We start from the raw sequence: 18,656 nt of genomic DNA, 5'->3' as shown, positions 1-18,656 counted from the left end.
GTAAAAAAGATGAGATGACTTTACATGAAAACTAGCTGAAATGAGTTAAATGGAATTTATAATGTGTAGCATTATTTTTTACCTTTCATTATTGTTAAAACAAAAAAGTGTGCAGCTTTACTTTCTAACCTCTATAGTTAAGTTATCTCTAGAAACCGTTACAATGCAAAACACTGACATGCAACAAAAAGGTGCGTATACTTAAGGGGATGCATCAGTGATACAGAGAGTAAGATTTCAATTTTAACCTCTCTTAACCTTAACCTCAACCTGGATGAAGGTGATGCTCGTTTAAATGTTTTTTGTTTATGGTAAAATCCACCTGGGCTTCAACTGACTATTGTTTTCACTCATTTTTTAATGTGTCAAAATCTTCCTTTGCAAAATCCTAGGTTGAAGTCTTCCTTCTTCTTTTTTTTAAAAGTATTTTCTATGTTTTACAACTCTGTGTACAACTAATCAATGTGGTGTCTGAGCGAGCACTCTACATTTTTTCTACCACCTTTGACATTTTTGTGGAGAGTAACTGTATGAAATAAAAAAAGGAAAAACAGAGAGAAGCAGCAATGTGATGCAGAGTGATCTCCTCTCAGCAGAGAACTGAGAGCAGAAATGGCTTTAAAGGAATGTGTGTGTATTTGTGTGTGTGTGTGTGTGTGACGTGTTTGGCCGGCTGCCACATGAAGTAGCGTCTGATCTCGACTCTATTAACATATTAGCGATGATCTCATGAGTGAGTGTCGAGCCACATACCCCACACATCACACACATACATTCACTCTCCCTTGTGATCCCAGAAATCATGTGTGTGAGTGTGTGTGTGTGTGTGTGTGTGGCTGTGACTGAGACAAACAGGGAGGTGTAATTGTCTCATCGGGCCGTGGTCGGCTCTAACAAAGCTTCATGCTGCTCACACGGCTGCTGCTTCAAATGTGTGAGTGTGTTTATGTTCGCTTTTTCATAATCACATCCTCGTGGGCTGTGTGTGGAGCACAGAGGCACGCTGAACACACACACCACTGAGACCTGAAGCCAGCACAACGATGTTCACACACAGCAATCCATGCTAATTCTGTCTCAATGTGGTGCATTAACCAAACACAAATACAGGCCAGCGTCACATACATGTGTGTGTTAAGATTATTGGTGGACTGACCGTTTCCTTTTAAAAGGCGACTTTGGTATATCAGCTACAGGTATCATCTGCTCTCCTGGTCTGACCCACATTATTGGCCCGTCGTCGCTCTCTGTGGGACTCATCTGCCTCAGACTGGAGAAGGTTCCCCACGGAAGAGTCCGCTGCAGACAAAGAGGAAGAAAAGACACGAGGATGAATAATCAAAGCTGTGCGAAGCTGCTCATCCTTCACTTTCTCAGCGCATTCATAGAGAGCATTTTTATGTTTTCATAGAGAGAAGATCTCTGTGCGCAAAGTGTCCCCGTGGCAAAACTTCTCACTCGCACCAGAGATGCTTGAGAGGGTGCTGAATCAGAGCCAAAGCCCCTCAACAGATAGGATGAGCGTCTTTTGATATTCAGTGTATGACGCCACTCCTCCACACTGCATGCAGCAGAGATCTGAGGCGTCAACACACAGAATAGCAAACAGGAGAAAAGCGTGTTACTCCTCCGTGCAGTGACAGCAGTAAACACAGTGTTTTGGTGGTCTGCGCCCGCACAGGCTTTTTAAAATTAGAAAATAACATCCTGAACTGGAGCTAATCAGTCTGACACACCACTTAACGCCTCCACTTTGCCAGCCAGTGCTGAGAATATTAGGTGTGTTATTGATGTGTGTGTCTCACAGAGCCCTTCCATCTGCTCAGTCTGTATCATCTCCAAATTATCCGAGGTAGAAACGCATCAAAATGTTTGTTTTTAGCTGCATTTAGGGACAATTCTGGATATAAAAGACAAGAGTAAATTAAGAGTGTTTGAAATTTCAGTGAAATGGTGTTTATCTGTCACAGTAGCAACCACAAAAGGAGTTTGGCTCTGTTTTGTTAGGACACAGGAACTAAACTAAAGACAATTTTAAATGTCACAAAAGACAAGAAAGAGAGAAAAAAATTAAGGACATCTTGTTTTAAGAAAGCTTAGTTAATTCATCATCTGTACAGTGTCTCTTCTGCTTCAGGGTGGATATAAACAGCAGATTGAACACAAAGCAAGAATTTATTTTTATAAACTCACCTTCAGAAAAGGCGACTCCTCCAGCATGCCGAGGAATTCTGGGAAATAATCCCCCACCTCCTCATCCACTGCTCCCACCAGGCTGATCTGTCTCATTGCCCCAGCTCTGTATGTGCCGTTACTGTACGTCCTCTTCACCTGCAGAAACCACAGAAGAAGAAACATAGATTTAAAATACACCACTTTGAAAACACATGCACACGAACATTTCTGAATGTATCTCAATAAGTAACAACTTATTAATTATTACACTGTGAAAAACTATGATTTCTTCTAAAACATGAGGGGAAAAAACAGGAAATATCCAACTGTTTATGAAAAAGAAGAAAAATTATCAACTTAATATCATCTCGTTGTAGGTCCTGACTCAATGCCTCCTTCTGCTCCTTTAAACACGCTGGCACTTTGGCATTAGCTCTGTAACCTTTTAATAATGCATCAGTGTTTGTTTACAGGAGACTGGAGCCAAAGGGAAATACCAACTTTGAGGCTGATGCTAATTTTAGAGGAGGGGAATTCTTAGACTTGAATATGTTGGACAGTGTTAAGCTAAAATATATTTTCTTTACCAGTAGGCCTGACATGATGATCAATAAATCTATAAACTGAACGATAAATTAAAAACATCCTCAGTAAGTTTGCCAGCCTCGATAAAGTGACACGTGCATGTTTGTTTTCCTCCTCTCTTTCGACCAAAGAGGCTGAATGAGAAGATGGCTCACTACGTCTATCTTTCCTAACATCGGGGTGCATAGGTTCTATAGCAGATTTATAGCGGAGTAAGCATCTGGCAAAAATGCGATCTTTGGGGTGAAGACGGGGCTGCTCATGCGTATACACAGAGAGAGCTGAAACGAGCGTCCTGAGGAGTAAGGAGGAAACACACACTAATATGAGTGATGGCATCAAAGATACGGTTCTTAAGCCGCCTGCCACAGTCCCAGTGTGGGAATATTTTGTATTTTATCAGAATGAACAAAGTGTGAGCTCATGAACACCAACGAGCTGATACGTCGCATTTGTTTGAAAATAGTGGCGACGAAGAAGAAGAAGGGGAGATGCAGCAGAGCCTTGTTCTTAGACAATCCGCTCTAACTGAGGCTTTTGGTCGGCAAAGTAAATAGAAATAAAAGCGCCAAATGGTGGGTGCTCAAAGACAGCTACATTGCCAAAGAAATGCAGCCCTTCAATACGGTTGAAAGCCAGAAATGTTCAAAATGTTTGACAGACAGTACGGATTGACTGGGAAAAAGTACATGTTACAAACAATTCAGGAACTGTATAAACTCCCTTTTATTTAGGTTATAGTTTCTATTGTTGTTGTTGTTTTTTTTGAGTTACGTTTTTCTTTAGAGACAGGGTCTATGTTTTATTGTTTTTGATTAGTATTTATTATTTTCATTGACATGTATTATTTTCTAAAAGAGAGTCCATTTCATTTTCATTGTTTTTTTTCTCTTTCTTGTTTGTTAAATTTATTATATTTTTTGTTTAATTTATTTTATTTAAAAGATCCTGACCTTTTAATTACAGTTAAATACTCTTAAGAATTTAAAGTTTCTTGCTTTTGATATGGTGTACTCACTTTATTATCCCATTTATCATAATTACATCAATGAAAAAATGGAAAAAATCAAAATAATAACGACAATAATATCGTTTATCGGCAATAATATTTTGGAAAATTATCGTCTAGCAAAATTTGTCATCGTGACAGGCGTATTTACCAGTTAACTTTATCAAGAGGAATTCAAGATAATCACACACTGACAACCTGGCCAACACCTGCTCAGCTGTGACGATCTGTCCATGCGTCATCAGGGCGACTTGGTGCGTCATTGTGACAAATATTGTTTTCTTACATGTTTTTAATGAAATAGGGATCGTAACTTAATCTAAGTCAGTCTCTACCAGGTTGTTCCTTTTTTGATGTATCAGGAACAATTTGTGGCAAAGCAATAAAAAGACGGTGTGCTCCTTTAGTTTAGTGGTTGTCCCTGTAAAACCTGGACCAACAGGTGTGTGTGTGTGTTAAGTTTATCTTTACGGAGTGTTTGTTTGTTTGCTCGCAGCACAAGCGAGGGGGACACAAACTAAACTCTGACATGGAAGCTGATAATCACTACTGGGTGTCAAAACAGTCACTGTGTGTGTGTGTACATGTGTGTGTGTGTGTGTGTGTGTGTGTGTGTGTGTGTGTGTGTGTGTGTGTGTGTGTGTGTGTGTGTGTGTGTGTGTCTGTGTGTGTGTGTGTGTGTGTCTGTGTGTGTGTTGGTGGTTTAATTTGATGTTTCTGCTTCACCGGTGTGACTCAACAGACTGTTTGCTGCTCTTCACTTGGCTGACAGAGCATGGCTTGTGTGTGTGTGTGTGTGTGTGTGTGTGTGTGTGTGTGTGTGTGTGTGTGTGTGTGTGTGTGTGTGTCTACCCTGTCTCCCATACCCTTGGCCCTCAACAGCATCTTTGTGTGTGTCAGAGTGTGTGCAGTACGTGCAGCATGTGGCCCGCATGCTGTACTCTTGGCTGATCAGGATGTGTGTGTTTGAGTGTTTAAGTGTGTGTTTGAGTGTGTGTGTGTGTGTGTGTGTGTGTTGGCTAGATCCTTGGCTGCTCGCCTCTAGTGAGTCACCACTTGACAACTAGGCAGAGATAAAGAGGGAGAGAGGGGGGAGAGGGATGGGTGGGGGGGGATTCATGGTGGAGAAAAAATGAGGGGGAGGGAGACAGATGGAGGAAAGTTAAAAAAGAAAGACAAGCCGTGAGTGAAAAGGAAAGAAAAGAACGACAGACAGGCGGAGGGAGTGAGTAAGGATAGGAAAGGAGGAGTGAGGGAGGAGAGAGGAGACTGTGTAAAGGCAGAGCTGTAAAAGAGGCAAGAAGGATGGAGGAGAGGAGAGGAGAGGAGAGGAGAGGAGAGGAGAGGAGAGGAGAGGAGAGGAGAGGAGAGGAGAGGAGAGGAGAGGAGAGGAGAGGAGAGGAGAGGAGAGGAGAGGAGAGGAGAGGAGAGGAGAGGAAGATGAACACATAGACTTGATATTAAACTGAAGAGTACAGGAGTCTTTTGGAGGAAGGCTCTGGATCCTAAAAACAGCCGCTGAGAGATGGGCCTGTAGGTCAGCTCTCAGTGTGTGTGTGTGTGTGTGTGTGTGTGTGTGTGTGTGTGTGTGTGTGTGTGTGTGTGTGTGTGTGTGTGTGTGTGTGTGTGTTCTGCTGCTTGTTTAAACACTTGGTTATTTAAGAGTGACCATAAAAATGAGATTATTTTAGCTCGTGCTGCATGATGTCACAGGATGCTATTTTATGTTTCCTGTTTGCTTCATTTACAGAGTGAAGTGTGACAAAAACAAACTCTTAAATATCAGCTTAAAAAACCAACACATGAAGACATGACAACAAAAAGGGCTGAATTAAAGTGATACTCCGGGATGGAACAAGTTGGGTCCTATCACAAGGTTTAGGGCAGAAATTACCCCTACAGCAGTGTTTTTGTGCAGCAGAAGCCCAGGGCGCTCGCACCAAACACCCCCTCCCTGCTCCTCTGCCAGTTTCCTCTGCACTCAGACGGGGCCATATTTTACTCGACCAAAAACACAAATAAACGGACTCCCACCAAAAACCTCTGATATCGGTCTGCATTCACGCTTTATTTAGAGAATTTTCAGTGCGTTACTTTCACACAAAAACACCGCTAAATAAGGCTCTAGTTCTCATCGTGTTGTAAAACGGCGCTACCTCCGCTGCAGAGCCACAGCTGGCTACGAGGCGCTCACCGCTTAGTGTATCAGTCCGCGCGCATGGCGTGCCAGATATAAACAAACACAGGTAGTCTGCCAGGACGAAGAGACACGATGAGAACTAGAGCCTTATTTAGTGGTGTTTTTGTGTGAAAGTAACGCGCTGAAATTTTCTAAATAAAGTGTGAATGCAGACCAATATCAGATTTTTTTGGTGGGAGTCTGTTTATTTGTGTTTTTGGTCAAGTAAAATATGGCCCCGTCTGAGTGCAGAGGAAACTGGCAGAGGAGCAGGGAGGGGGTGTTTGGTGCAAGCGCCCTGGGCTTCTGCTGCACAAAAACACTGCTGTAGGGGTAATTTCTGCCCTAAACCTTGTGATAGGACCCAACTTGTTCCATCCCGGAGTATCACTTTAAGGAGCTGATTAATTAAAGATGCTGAGGGTCAGTACTAATCGTGGTAATGTTCAATAAAGCTTGTACATTTTACAGCATTTGATGACTCTCATTCGATAGATACTGGAAAAGACGCTGTCTCTGGAATTCAAATTACTGTAATTGGATCCTCTTAGTTTTTATTTCTTTTTGATGACAAATTATTATTAACAGAGGTAGTTAATAAGAGGACGTTTCATAAAACATCAAACATAACTTTGGTTTTTGAAGAAGTTTCTAAAAAGAAAAATAAATAAATTTTCCAAAAAGTCAGACTGACTTCAAGAAGATCAGTATAATTGTTTTAAAGTGAGCTGAAATGAAAAAAGAAAATGACAAGTGAGGTAGTTAGCAGGGATGTTTTGTTTCCTCCTGAAACATCTGAAAATGTACTGATGGGATCCTGAAATCTGTCCAATACAGACTCAAAGAGTAAAATCAGACATCAGTGAGAAACGGCTGATCCAAAGGAAAGATCTATCAAACTCAGTTCTATGCTCTCCTGTGTTGATAACAAACGTGAGTGTATTACGTCATCAACATCGAGAAGTCTATGTGCATTGCTGCTAGCAAGGCTAAAACATTACCAAAGAGGTTTACTACAGCGACTCAGCAGTTTGGAGATATGTCACGTTTGTTTGCCAACACTTTGTGGCAACTTACAAAATGTGCAAGTTATGTCCTCACTTTTTCCTGTTTTTATGTTTTTCTTTTTTTTTAATCTTTTTTAAGTTTGCCATCACTTGTTGGGGGAGCTTGGGCGTGAAACTAATTTAGAGTTGTTATTTTACTCCTGTAACTTCATAATCTTGCCAGGTACCCTTGTGGTCATTTCAAAATAAAAGCTCATTTTTAATCAAAAAGAAAAAAAAAGAATAAAACAGTTTTGAGAGAAATTTGTTTTTTCAAAACTGTGTTGCGAGACCCTTAAAAAATGTCAAAAACAGTTTTATGACAAAACATCATCATTCAGTGTATTGTTAGCTGACCATCTGAGCTGCTGTGTCTGACACTGTCAGTGCTGCAGGTAAAGGTCACAGATGTCGATGTATTATCAGCAGCACTGTGAAGAATTCCCCTTGTGTAAGCTGCTCTTATTTCATGCACTGAAGAACCGCCTATTGGTGTTTATTTAATCTCTAATAAATTAACTAAATAAATTATCATGCATGGACAGACAGAGCCACGTGGTCCTGCTTGTTTATTCGCTTCATTTCACTGCATCCGTTCCCCCGACACCGTGTAATATCCTCCTCAGAAGACGATGATGACTAAAAGCCTGAAATACGCACTCTGCACACGTAAACACACCACAACTTTAAATAGTCACACTGAGTCAATGACCTAGATACTGAGAGGAGGCTGTGTTTGTGTGCACACATGGACTCAGATGCATCACCAGTGTGCGCCAGTGTGTGTGTGTGTGTGTGTGTGTGTGTGTGTGTGTGTGTGTTTGCTGCCAGTGTCTCTCAGACGCTTTCTGTGTTTGTGATAATATTCATGCATTCATCTTCCTGCTTGCTTTTAATTGTGCACGCTTGTGTGAGCATCTTTTTTTTTTCTGTGAGTGTGTGTTTACACGGTGCATAATTTAACAGCAGAATACCCACACACACACACACACACACACACACACACACACACACACACATACACACACACACACACACACACACACACACACACACACACACACACACACACACACACACACACACACATGTTGTGAACAAAGAGAGCAGCCTCTAACTATCACAGGGGGAGTACTCAGAAAGTACAGTTCCTTAAATAAAGGGGTAAATTTAACAGTCTGTGATTTACACACTCACACACACAGCTGTGTATTATAAGTGAAGGAAGCAGGAAATGCTACAGACTTCCTGAGTGCTATTAAAGATGCTACCGTCCATTCTTTCAATTAAGAGTATAATCGACCGTGTGCTCAACAAAGATTCATAGTTTCCTGTTTTTATGTCTAAACTTATAGGAATAAATTCATTCAAATGTAACCACCGACAATAATCCACTAAAAACTGACCTTACAATATTAATACTATATATTTAATATTTTAGTATTCGAGTATTCTACTGATAATCCCATCAATTAATCAAGTAATCGGATAAAATACATTTTTGTTTAGTTAAAGAGCAGTTATTTTTCAAATGATTTTTTTTCTCTTTAAGAAATAGAATTTTCTGATACAGCATGTCAATAAGAGCACTTGCTTTGGTAGCTCCAAAATTTGTAAACACACTTTGACACATTTTTTGTGCCTTGTACATCTCATCAAATGTTGCGGACCCAAATGGCACCCGCTTCGTAGAATGACCCATTAGTCTCCAAACTCCAGAAAAGAAGCTAGATTTGTTGCTAGTTGCTATTTTGTATAAGAGGTAGCTTGAGGGGTCTGAAAACTCTCTTAGAACCTCTCTCTTAATATGGCCTCAGCTCTATTTGAAATACCACTCTTTGATCTTTTTAGAAATTACACGATTCCTCAAGGTGGAGAAAATTATTAGAGTATTTTTGTAATCGAGTACCTCGAATCATTCGAGGAATCGTTTCAGCTCTAATTAATACTTAAATTTGGAGTTTAACACTTTGCTCTGAGTCCAGTTGAGTTATCTTAATTTATGAGATCTTGTTGGTATTCCTTGTTAAAATTTCCTAAAATTAAAAAAACAACTTTGTTTCAATAATCATCATCACTGTCTTCTCCCCCTGCCATCCTCTTCTTTAAAAAAAGTTGCATATCTAAGACATTGTCTTCCTTCCTCCTTTTCTTTCTCCCATCATCCACTCTGTCTTGTCTCCTTCCATCTGTGGTTAACACATCTGGTAATTCTCTCTTCTCTGTATCCCTCCGTCTCTTCTTCAGCTGCTGTATCTCCTCGTTCATCCTCCAACTTCTCTCCGCCAGCCTCTACTCGAGCTGGATTCATGTCATGAGGTCATGTCGTCACTGCTTTATCCGACCTCACCGCGACCTCCTGCTCTCCTCTGACTCCGTCTACGACTCATTACGTCCAGTCAGCCTCTGAGGCTCTAAGTCTATTACGGCGCCTGCGTCACAACAAAGCTGCTGACTGGTGCCAAAAAACACAAACCATTCTTACATAATCTGTCCCCTCTGCTCAGCGACAAACACGGGCACACTTTGTGTGAGTTTCATGTAATCTGTGCTTTCAAACTTCATCTGCACCAGGCTCACAGCGTCACTTTATTACATCTATGAGACTGATGCGCACACTTTGTTTTGGAGCTACAGTGAAGCCAAACACGAGGAAGTTGGCAAACAAAAGTCCCACCTGATCTTACACAACCTGGGTAACACAATGCATCTGATCAAATTATGTAAACAAAACTTGTTTATGTCAACAGGAGGGCCAAATATTCCAAAAAGGATTTAAAAGGCATCTGTTATCTTCCTGTATTTACTTTACACATGCTCTATAAAATGAGCCTGCAAGCTGGTGTTTCGCCAGATCCAGAACACAAAGTTCATTCAGTGATTCACCTGAAAGTATTAACACCTGTCATTAGGATGTCTACTCACAGCAGAGCATCAAAGACCTGGTTTTAGACTCAACTTAGACTCAAGTCTTCATTTTCAGGTCATGTGACTTGGGGTGTTATTTTTTTTGGTAGAAGGTTTGGAAAATTAATTCAGTTATGAGAAAGAGCTGGCATGTCCTGTACATTCACAGGCCTGTGTGAGGTCTTGATCAGCAGCAGCTCCTCACAGGATGCCTGAAGAGATGCCAAGAATCGAGTGTTTTGGCTGTAAAAGATTTTAAAGTAAAAACAGCCTCGTGAGAAAAACAGGAATTTTTATGGAGCTGTAAATCATGTGAAGCTACTATGGGTTACCTTAGAGACAGAAAAAAGCTAAAAAAAAGAACAATACTCCCTTTTTAAGATTCATGATCTCCCCAACAAAAAGCAAGTGAGATGCTAGAGATACCTTAACTGTTGATGACAATTCTGTTTGCTCTTTTTTGATAATGTTAGCTTAGAAAGTGACTTCACTGCTGGGACCAAGAAGTTGGGGACTACGGGATGCACAATATTATCGCCACGTTATCAGTATCGGCTGAAATTGGCTTAAAAATAAAATATTGGATATCGGCCAACACACTGAATTCTGCTGATATAATAAACCAATAAAATCATAAACTGAGGCTCCATCAAAGTCAGTAAGGTACATGTTGCTGACTAATTTAGGCCCATTTACCATTCACCAAAGTAAAACATTTTATTCAATTTGGGTTTAACCTCTGTACACTTACTCTTCTCACATGTTCCCTGTGAACAGAGGTTATTCTTACTGACTGTCTATGATGAATTTGCCCAAATTTGCCCTGGTTGTGGTAATGATCTTTTGGGGGGTTTTTTAATTGTTTGAAAGCAATTCCTTAATGAGTTGTTAAATATCAGCACATCGGATATCAGCAAAAAATCCAGCATCATGCAACTCTTTTGGGGACTTGACAGTCTGACAGAAAAGAGAGGCGCAGTGCACATTTACATACCATGCACAGCACTTCAACTTTGTGGAAAACGTATATCTACAGACAGGGAATTCAGAAACTAATGTTGATTGATGAAACCTAATTTCTTTGCATCTAGACATTAAAAATGAGGACTTGACTAGAACCTGTCTCCATTTGAACTCAAGTCTTGACTTTAAAGCCGAGTCAATACTTTTTTTCTAGAAAAAAATTTAATCTAAAGGAGGAAATAATTTTCCTTGAATGTTATCATATTGTCAAGTCTGGTAGATTGATATAAATTACCATCAGAGAACATCCTCTCTTCCGACAGAATCAACATTAATTTCCCCTCTTTTCTATATTTTACAAACCCTTATTGGACAGACTGATGTTTCCAGTTAGTTTTGAGCCTACCTCTTGGCAGGAAGATAACTTATCTCATATTCTTTCCTTCTAGTCTTGAGAAAAGTCAAATGATAAAACTAGAGATGCACGATAATATCGGTACATTATTGGTATCCCCTGATATTGGCTTAAAAATGAAATATCAGATATCAGCCAATCCGCTGACATCCACAGATAAATTAATCTGCTGCAGCACACGATTAAATACTAGACCTTTGGGCCATGAACTGAGACTGCTGCTCATAAGTTTATTTTTTTGTTTGCACCTCTCTGTTACAGTGTTTGTAGCTCGAAGAATTGAGCAGTGTAGAAGACGCCCACCTATACATATTCCTGATTGATTGATGAAACTAAAACTTTTTATAGTTTTTGCACTTATTGTGATTTTTTTTTGCACAGTGCAGATTGAGCAGTCACATTAGCTCCTGTTTCAAGTTAAATTTGAGTTTAAGCAACAGTCTGTATGGTACATGTGGCTGATTCATTTCTGATCATTAATTGTCAAAGAGCAAACCATTTTACTTAATTTTGGTTTAAGTGCTGAACAGTTGCATTTCTCACATGTTCCCTGTAAGCAGAGGTTATGTTTACTAACTCTAAATTTGCCCTGGTTGTGGGTATTGTTATAACTGTGTCAGGGAGAGCATCATCCAATACTTTTGGTATTATTTTGTTTGAAAGTGATTTTCATCACCAAATATGCAGTATGAAGTACTTTTTGTTAGGGCTGGGCGATTATGGTAAAAATAAGAATCCCAATTTTTTTAAGTGATATTGAAATCACAACTAATATACACAATTATTCATTTATTAAAAAACTTCAGTACTGATTTAAACACAACTTTAAAGAACCAGCAAGTGGCATATACAGTATTATTGATACACATAAGTCACACACACTCGCTGTGGCTGCACATGGAACACAGAAGAGCTAAGAAGCACAGGAACTTGCATACATCTACACTGTGTGGCATATTAATTGTTTTTCTTCGATTATATTGTTTTTATGATTGTCAGATGGCAAAATTGAAATCACGATTAAAATCCGATTAATTGTCCAGCCCTACTTTTTGTGTTTTGCACAAGAAATGAATACTACAAAAGAATGTGATGCACCATATATGTGGAAAAAATATCGGTATCAGTATTGATATCGGCTGCACGAGTTGTAAAACACTCCTAAACTCATCCATCTCTGATACAGTCCATACAGACACTAACGAGAGAGGACTGAGTCCAGCAGCGTCTATTTCAACTTGGGGTATATTCTAATATTTGCTTTTTAAACAAGCCCAGATTAGTAAACATAATCTGTATAATTTTCTGTTGTTTTGAATGATTTTTCTGACGCTGTACAAACAAGAGCAATCGCAGTGACAAAACAGGAAAGACCAAATTTGCCTCACTGTCGAGGCACACTGTGTATCACTGACTGTCGGGCTGTGCTTGCCCTGAGAAAATAGAGTGCTGTAATCTTCTATAATCCTTAGCACCACTGAAAATGCCTTCAGTCAGGTACTGAATACAAAATACTCTCAGAGAGCCTGAGCAGAGGCAAAAACCTGCAGTCAAATCCTCAACTCCACACACGTGGCTTGGGTTTGTTTTTGTTATGACAATATTAAAAGAGTGTGTAGAGATGCGTGTGTGAAGGGGGAAAAATCTATATGAACATGCCCCACACACACACACAGAAGAAAACAGAAGCAGAAGGAGTGAAGGGCTTATATAGGAGGCTAGCAGTGAGGGGGCATAAAACAGGAGATAGAGAGGGAAACTGTGTGGGAGGAATCATTAATCTGCCTGTGTATGTTCACCTGGGCTGTGCTGTGTGTTTATCAGTTTGCCTGCTGTGTGAGAGTGTGTGTGTGTGTGTGTGTGTGTGGACTGTATGTCTACTTCCCAAGGTCACTGCTGAGAGCGAGGAGGGGGGAAAAAAATTAACAAGACCAGTGGACAATGACGTTAGCCCTGCGAGGAACACTACTCTTAAAGGGACAGCGCAGGATTTCAGAGGGAACTCTCAATTAAGACCTGTTCACGAGTTTAATTCACCTGTAATTAGATTTGTGTGGTTTATTCAGAAACACACACACAGATCAAGGATGTGTGAGTGGCAAAAATCGAGACTCACACATGAAATCAGTCTATGAATATTTCATAACACGGAGAAATGGCCAGAAGGACAGCGATAGAGAGAGGGTGTAAACTGCTCTACCCCCTGTGGTACCACACACACACACACACATGTACACACACTCTGCTCTCACACTGAAAAAGAGCAGGCGGTAGGTATCTGGACACAAAGCCACTCAGGTTTGCGGCGACAAAAGGCTTTTCATTCCTGAACTACAGACAGGAAGAGACGGCTGTAAATGAAGCAGACACACACCATCAACACACACACATTTCTGGTTTTTCAAGTGTACTCCAAAGGCAGTAGTGTGTTGAGGAGGAGTCAGCAAACCCCCCACAGCCATCCTGACAGTCTATAATTTCACTCCCTGCTTTCCCCTCTCTGTCGGTCTTTTTGGCCACTTACTCCGTCTCACCCTCTGCTTTTCAAGTTTTCTTTCTGTTTCACTTCTCCCCGTCACCCTGGGACCCCTTCTTTTCTAGCTCTTAAAATGTCTTCTTGTCATATTTTTCCCCTCTCTTGCCCTCACTTTAACTTTGCCCGTAACGTAAAGCAGCCTGAGAATAATATCAGTCTCCACCTGCGCACTGCAACATCTCTGCTGTCTTTATTTCGTGGGAGAATCAGACATCTGTGTAAACGCCAAAAGCTGTCTGACGCCGGACAGATGGAGGCAGATGCTTTAACCAGATGGTTGAAGCCTCAAAAACACAACTTTTTATGCACATAAAGCACTTATTCAACCATTTCCTTCCATGGATCTTTGTTATCTGATCTTCCACTACGAATTAGACTGTAGGTCTATATTTATCTCTCTCCGAGGACTGGGTGTTCTGCTTTACTGTTTTTCAAACATGGATGTAACAACACTGGATGTTTCAAGTAAATAAACATATATGCACACTCATGCATATTTGGATAGCAAAAGATCTTCATGAGACCTTTTTAAATGATGAGGTCATCACAAAAGAATCTCCTAACTCAGTCATGTGATAGTTTATGCTTCATGTGTCCATGAGGTCTGCGTAGAAATATGACGTCATTTTTAGCAATGTTGCCCATCGGCTCGAAGTAAGGTCTCCACAAAAACTGCTCCCCCTGGTGGCTGGCTGCAGTGTAGGTTATAAAATCCAGCTCTCCATTCATTCCATATGGGCTGTGGTCAAACTTTAAAAAATGAACACACCTCATAGAAATGTTTCTCACATCCGATTGTTGTGGTGATTTGAAGATATTATTTGGCTGCCTTGTATTCAAGTCCTCTTTCTTCTGAAAAGTTTCGTTTTCATTAGTTATAAGAGGTGAAAAACAAGGCCTTACATAACGTTTAACTATGATTGACAGCTGCCGTTCTCGTGTATTTTTTTCGGGGATTGTAAAATATGTCAGGAGGTCGAGTCAAGAAGTGATTAGACTCTTGAAAAAAAAAATATATATTTTTTTATTTTTGGCATTTATTTGATTCATCACACAGAGAACTCCATTATAACTGTCTGATGAAAAATTCCTTGCGTGAAATTGTGGCCAAACTTGGCAGAGTAGAGGAAAAAAAAATGTGGTGAACAGTGTAAACAACTTCTTCTACTCTAGTTAAGTGCTGTGGTGGACGTGCATTTGTGATACACTGCCCCCTGCAGTTTGGGAACAAACAAAGCATGGAGTGGTAAAAGGGATATAAGCCACATGTGTTGTCTTGTGCCGATTCCTGGCGTCTTATTTTGGTGTGTCATTTTTGTACTAAAAGCATACTACAGCCTTTAAAGAGAGAGCAGCTAAAACAAAGCGACAGGCTGAGATAAGACTTTTCTAAAACACAAGTGAGAAAAAAGAAAAAAGAGATTTTTTGAGTTTTAAATCATGTTAACATGCTAGGGACTAGGCGTGAGTACCGGCAAGAATCTCATGATACAATACGCATCACAATATTGTGATATACTGTCATTTAACTATTTGATTGAGAACAGCTTTTCTGTTATGTTGTGTTTGAAATAATGAAAGTCAGATGTGTGTTTTATACATGAACTAAACTTAGAAACATAAAGTGTGTCAAGTTACTCACTTAAACTACTGTGACATTAAACTAATGCTGCAAAAAAATTGTTTGATAAAAGATGTGGTCAGTTGGTGAAACTGATAAATGTCACTTGGTGTAACCAGTGTTACTCATAAAAAAACTAATATTGCACAAAACATGACTCTGATTATTATTTTTTCAGTCTACTACACTGTAAAAATTAAACTTATGATGATTTTAAACTAAGTTACCCAAGAAAAGAGAGAAAACATTGAGGTTTATGGCATCAAAACCCACATCATCAAGTTTAGGAATAAAATATTTTGAATATAATTTGAGATTTTATTTAGAATAGTAAAGTTTATGGCCAACATACAGTCAAGTAGCTCTTTGGCGCCATCTATTGCAGCTAAACTGTGAATTTTTATTTTAACAAAATATCAATATTAGGAGTGAAATATTGATGTTTTATCCCAGGTCAAAGTATTGCGAAATGTTGCCATATCCATACTGGGGACATACAAGGGACAGTAAAAAGACTTTAACGTCAATTATCTGTCTCTCATTTTGTCTTTCTGTTTCTATCAGCCTTACATTTTCACTTATCTGTGAAAAGAAAGGATGATATCAGGAGCAGAATACAGGAGGTGATATTTTCTATGTGTACACGGACTATGAAAACCCTGGTCCCAGTGGGATATTTCACACTGAGGTTGCTTTGCAGGAACACCAGTGATGTATAAACACACAGCTGGAGTTTCACGTACACAAACGCACTCACAGTGCTGTGTTTTACCAACTCTAGCATCGCGTCCCTGTAGTGCCACTGCAACTGCCTTTGATGTCAGCTCTGTGGTGGACTGACCTGGACCCCGAGGGGAAAAAGGGGGTTTATTTACCAAACTCTTCCTTTATCTATATTCTTTCCACATCATGCGAGCTCAGATTGTAAATTCTGTCACCAATAACTGTGAGAAATTATGGCAACACTTCCACCAGCACTCTGGATGATTCTTCCTAATTTTAACATCCTGCTCTTGTCAAATTAAATGACTTTAAATTTCTAATTTTACACAGAAAACCAATGTGAGTACAGCAGTAATCTTTAAAAACTGAATGACATCAGTAACCCTGAAATAATTCTGCTGTACCAGCACAAGTGTTGTCAAACGTTAATGTCTTCAGTAGCATCTCTATTTGGAGGCACTTAGCCCTCGCTATTTTGGACTCCAAACTTTTTTTCTGCTTCCACAGCCTGAAAGCTCACCATCTGCTGTGTACTCTCTGCATTTCCCAGCTGAATAACCAAAAGACAAAACCTGTGTAATCACTTTCTGCAATGTGTGAGAGTTGCAGCACTGAGCACAAACTTGCACACATGTTCCCCCCAAAAAAGTAATTTTTCAAAGTGTGGGTGCGAGATTTCTTCTGACTGACCTGAGAGTAGAAGTTAGCCATAGTTGTTGTTTCAATATCTTTCTTTCCCAGTATTTCCATTTTGACAGGAGCTGACGGGAACTTTGATGAGAAGTAATCCAAAAAGTCTGGGAGATATCCAGCTTCTCCGTGGATGATCCCCATGACGTAATGAGCTGCCTGGAAAACGTGTTTGAATTAGTGAATATTTTAAAAACAGCGACAGGATTCTAATTCTGATCGACGCATGTCCTACCTGGGACGAGTCCTCACTGAAAGACAAGGTGACAAACTCCTGTGCGAATCTCTGCCTCTGTCCCACAGAGAGACAGGAGAGCTGTGAAGTGTAGGCGTGGGCGACCAGGGCTCCCCCGTTCGGCTGGTTCTCGATGTGGATGTACGGTGCAAACTCCAGCCCTGACAAGCCCGGGTGGGAGCACAGCGGCTGGTGATTTGTTGGGGAAGGTAGCTGAGACTTTGCAGGCGATGTAGAGCTTTGGAGAGGGGAGTTCATGAGATGTTTGGAGGCAGGAGGAGGAGAGGAAGGCAGGAGGTGAGTTTTGTTATTAGGTGGTGGGTAAACGGGGAGAGGGGACTTGAATGGAGACAGGGGGGAGCTGGTGGGAGGTGGCGAGGAGGGGGAGCGGAGGAGCAGGCCGGCACAAATGGTCTGGCAGGAGCGGTGGTACATTTTGACTCGTTTGTGCTTCTCGCCCTCTTTGTGTTTCTTTTTCTTTTTTTTCTTCACTTTTTTGATCTGCAGCTCCTCCGTGTTGATCTTGGATTTTTCTTTTTCATCTGGAAAGAAAACAGACAGAGGGAAAACAGACATTATTACTTATTTCAAAAGGAAAAGACAAAAATATTCAGAGAAAAAGAAAAAAGATGTCTGATGTGTTCTGGATCAAACAAAACCATCTGAACTCTTTCATTCCAACGCCCAAAGAATATCTTTTACTTTACTTTATGAAGAATCATTTTGCCACCTTTAAGGGCACCAGGGGGCTAGTCTCTACAATTTATAGTTTTCTGTCCCAGGATGCCTAATGGCCCCTCCGATTAAATACCACATGAAGAGCTGATGTCCCTGACATGAATCCTACTCTTGACTGGGACCAAATTTGACTTGATATAATCCTTGCTTCAAGGAATCCTGATCCCCAACAAATTCATTATAACTTTATACATAGGCTAAAGAGGGATTATCAGCCTACGTCATTGAAAAGATGCGCACCCATCTTGACTGTAGAAGCAGCATTTAGCTCCATTCATTCAGATGAGTTAGCGTTTTTTAAACATTAAATTCAACCTGTTATCAGCATGAAAATGTACGGTTATTCTGTGGTCAGTTTTTAGAAACGATACTATACAACAGAGGCAACGTCTATCAGGTTTTGAGGTCACAGAGCAACCGGTGTTTTGGAGTTAATCACGACCATGCTAACTGGTGACTCTCAGCCGACAGTATCAATGATGAACATAGACTGTATAAAACATGGACGTAGTCTCGCCGATGTCAACCGTCTGTTTCTGAAACAGAAAGTGAAGCACATCAGCTATAGCGGCAATATTGGTAGTGGCAAGGGCTTCTCGTAAAGCTATAGGGCGCCTGTCTGTCAAGTGACCCTCAGCTGTGCCTCTGATTGGGCGAGCTTGGGATCTTAATATCCTCTGAACTGCCGAGTTAGAAAAAATTAACCCTCCGTACAGTGGGTGCAGGTAGTAAAATTAGCGACCCAGACAGGAGACGTTTTTTGAACAAGGCTGTAAATAGGATAATTTCTGCTTTGAAAACAGCTTTTTTTGGCTTTGTGTGTATGACTTCCTG

General features: G+C 40.4%; 1 protein-coding gene across 1 annotated transcript in view; it reads right to left on the bottom strand.

The window, feature by feature from the left end:
* LOC141810449 (uncharacterized) overlaps positions 1 to 18,656 on the bottom strand; it is a 54,798-nt gene that overhangs the window by 18,032 nt on the left and 18,110 nt on the right. The window contains exons 3-6 of the mRNA XM_074698024.1: positions 17,085 to 17,626; positions 16,850 to 17,008; positions 2,194 to 2,331; positions 1,157 to 1,299 (exon numbers count right to left, since the gene is read on the bottom strand). Of these exons, the coding sequence (XP_074554125.1) occupies positions 1,157 to 1,299; positions 2,194 to 2,331; positions 16,850 to 17,008; positions 17,085 to 17,626 (982 nt within the window). The remainder of the gene's footprint in view (positions 1 to 1,156; positions 1,300 to 2,193; positions 2,332 to 16,849; positions 17,009 to 17,084; positions 17,627 to 18,656) is intronic.

This window comes from Halichoeres trimaculatus, unplaced genomic scaffold, assembly GCF_033239565.1.
Source record: "Halichoeres trimaculatus isolate MK-OKI-2021-1 unplaced genomic scaffold, fHalTri1.1 fHalTri1_scaffold_21, whole genome shotgun sequence".
Lineage (NCBI taxonomy): Eukaryota > Metazoa > Chordata > Actinopteri > Labriformes > Labridae > Halichoeres > Halichoeres trimaculatus.
The sequence above is the reverse complement of the archived record's forward strand: the minus strand, read 5'-3'. Positions and strand labels throughout refer to the sequence as shown.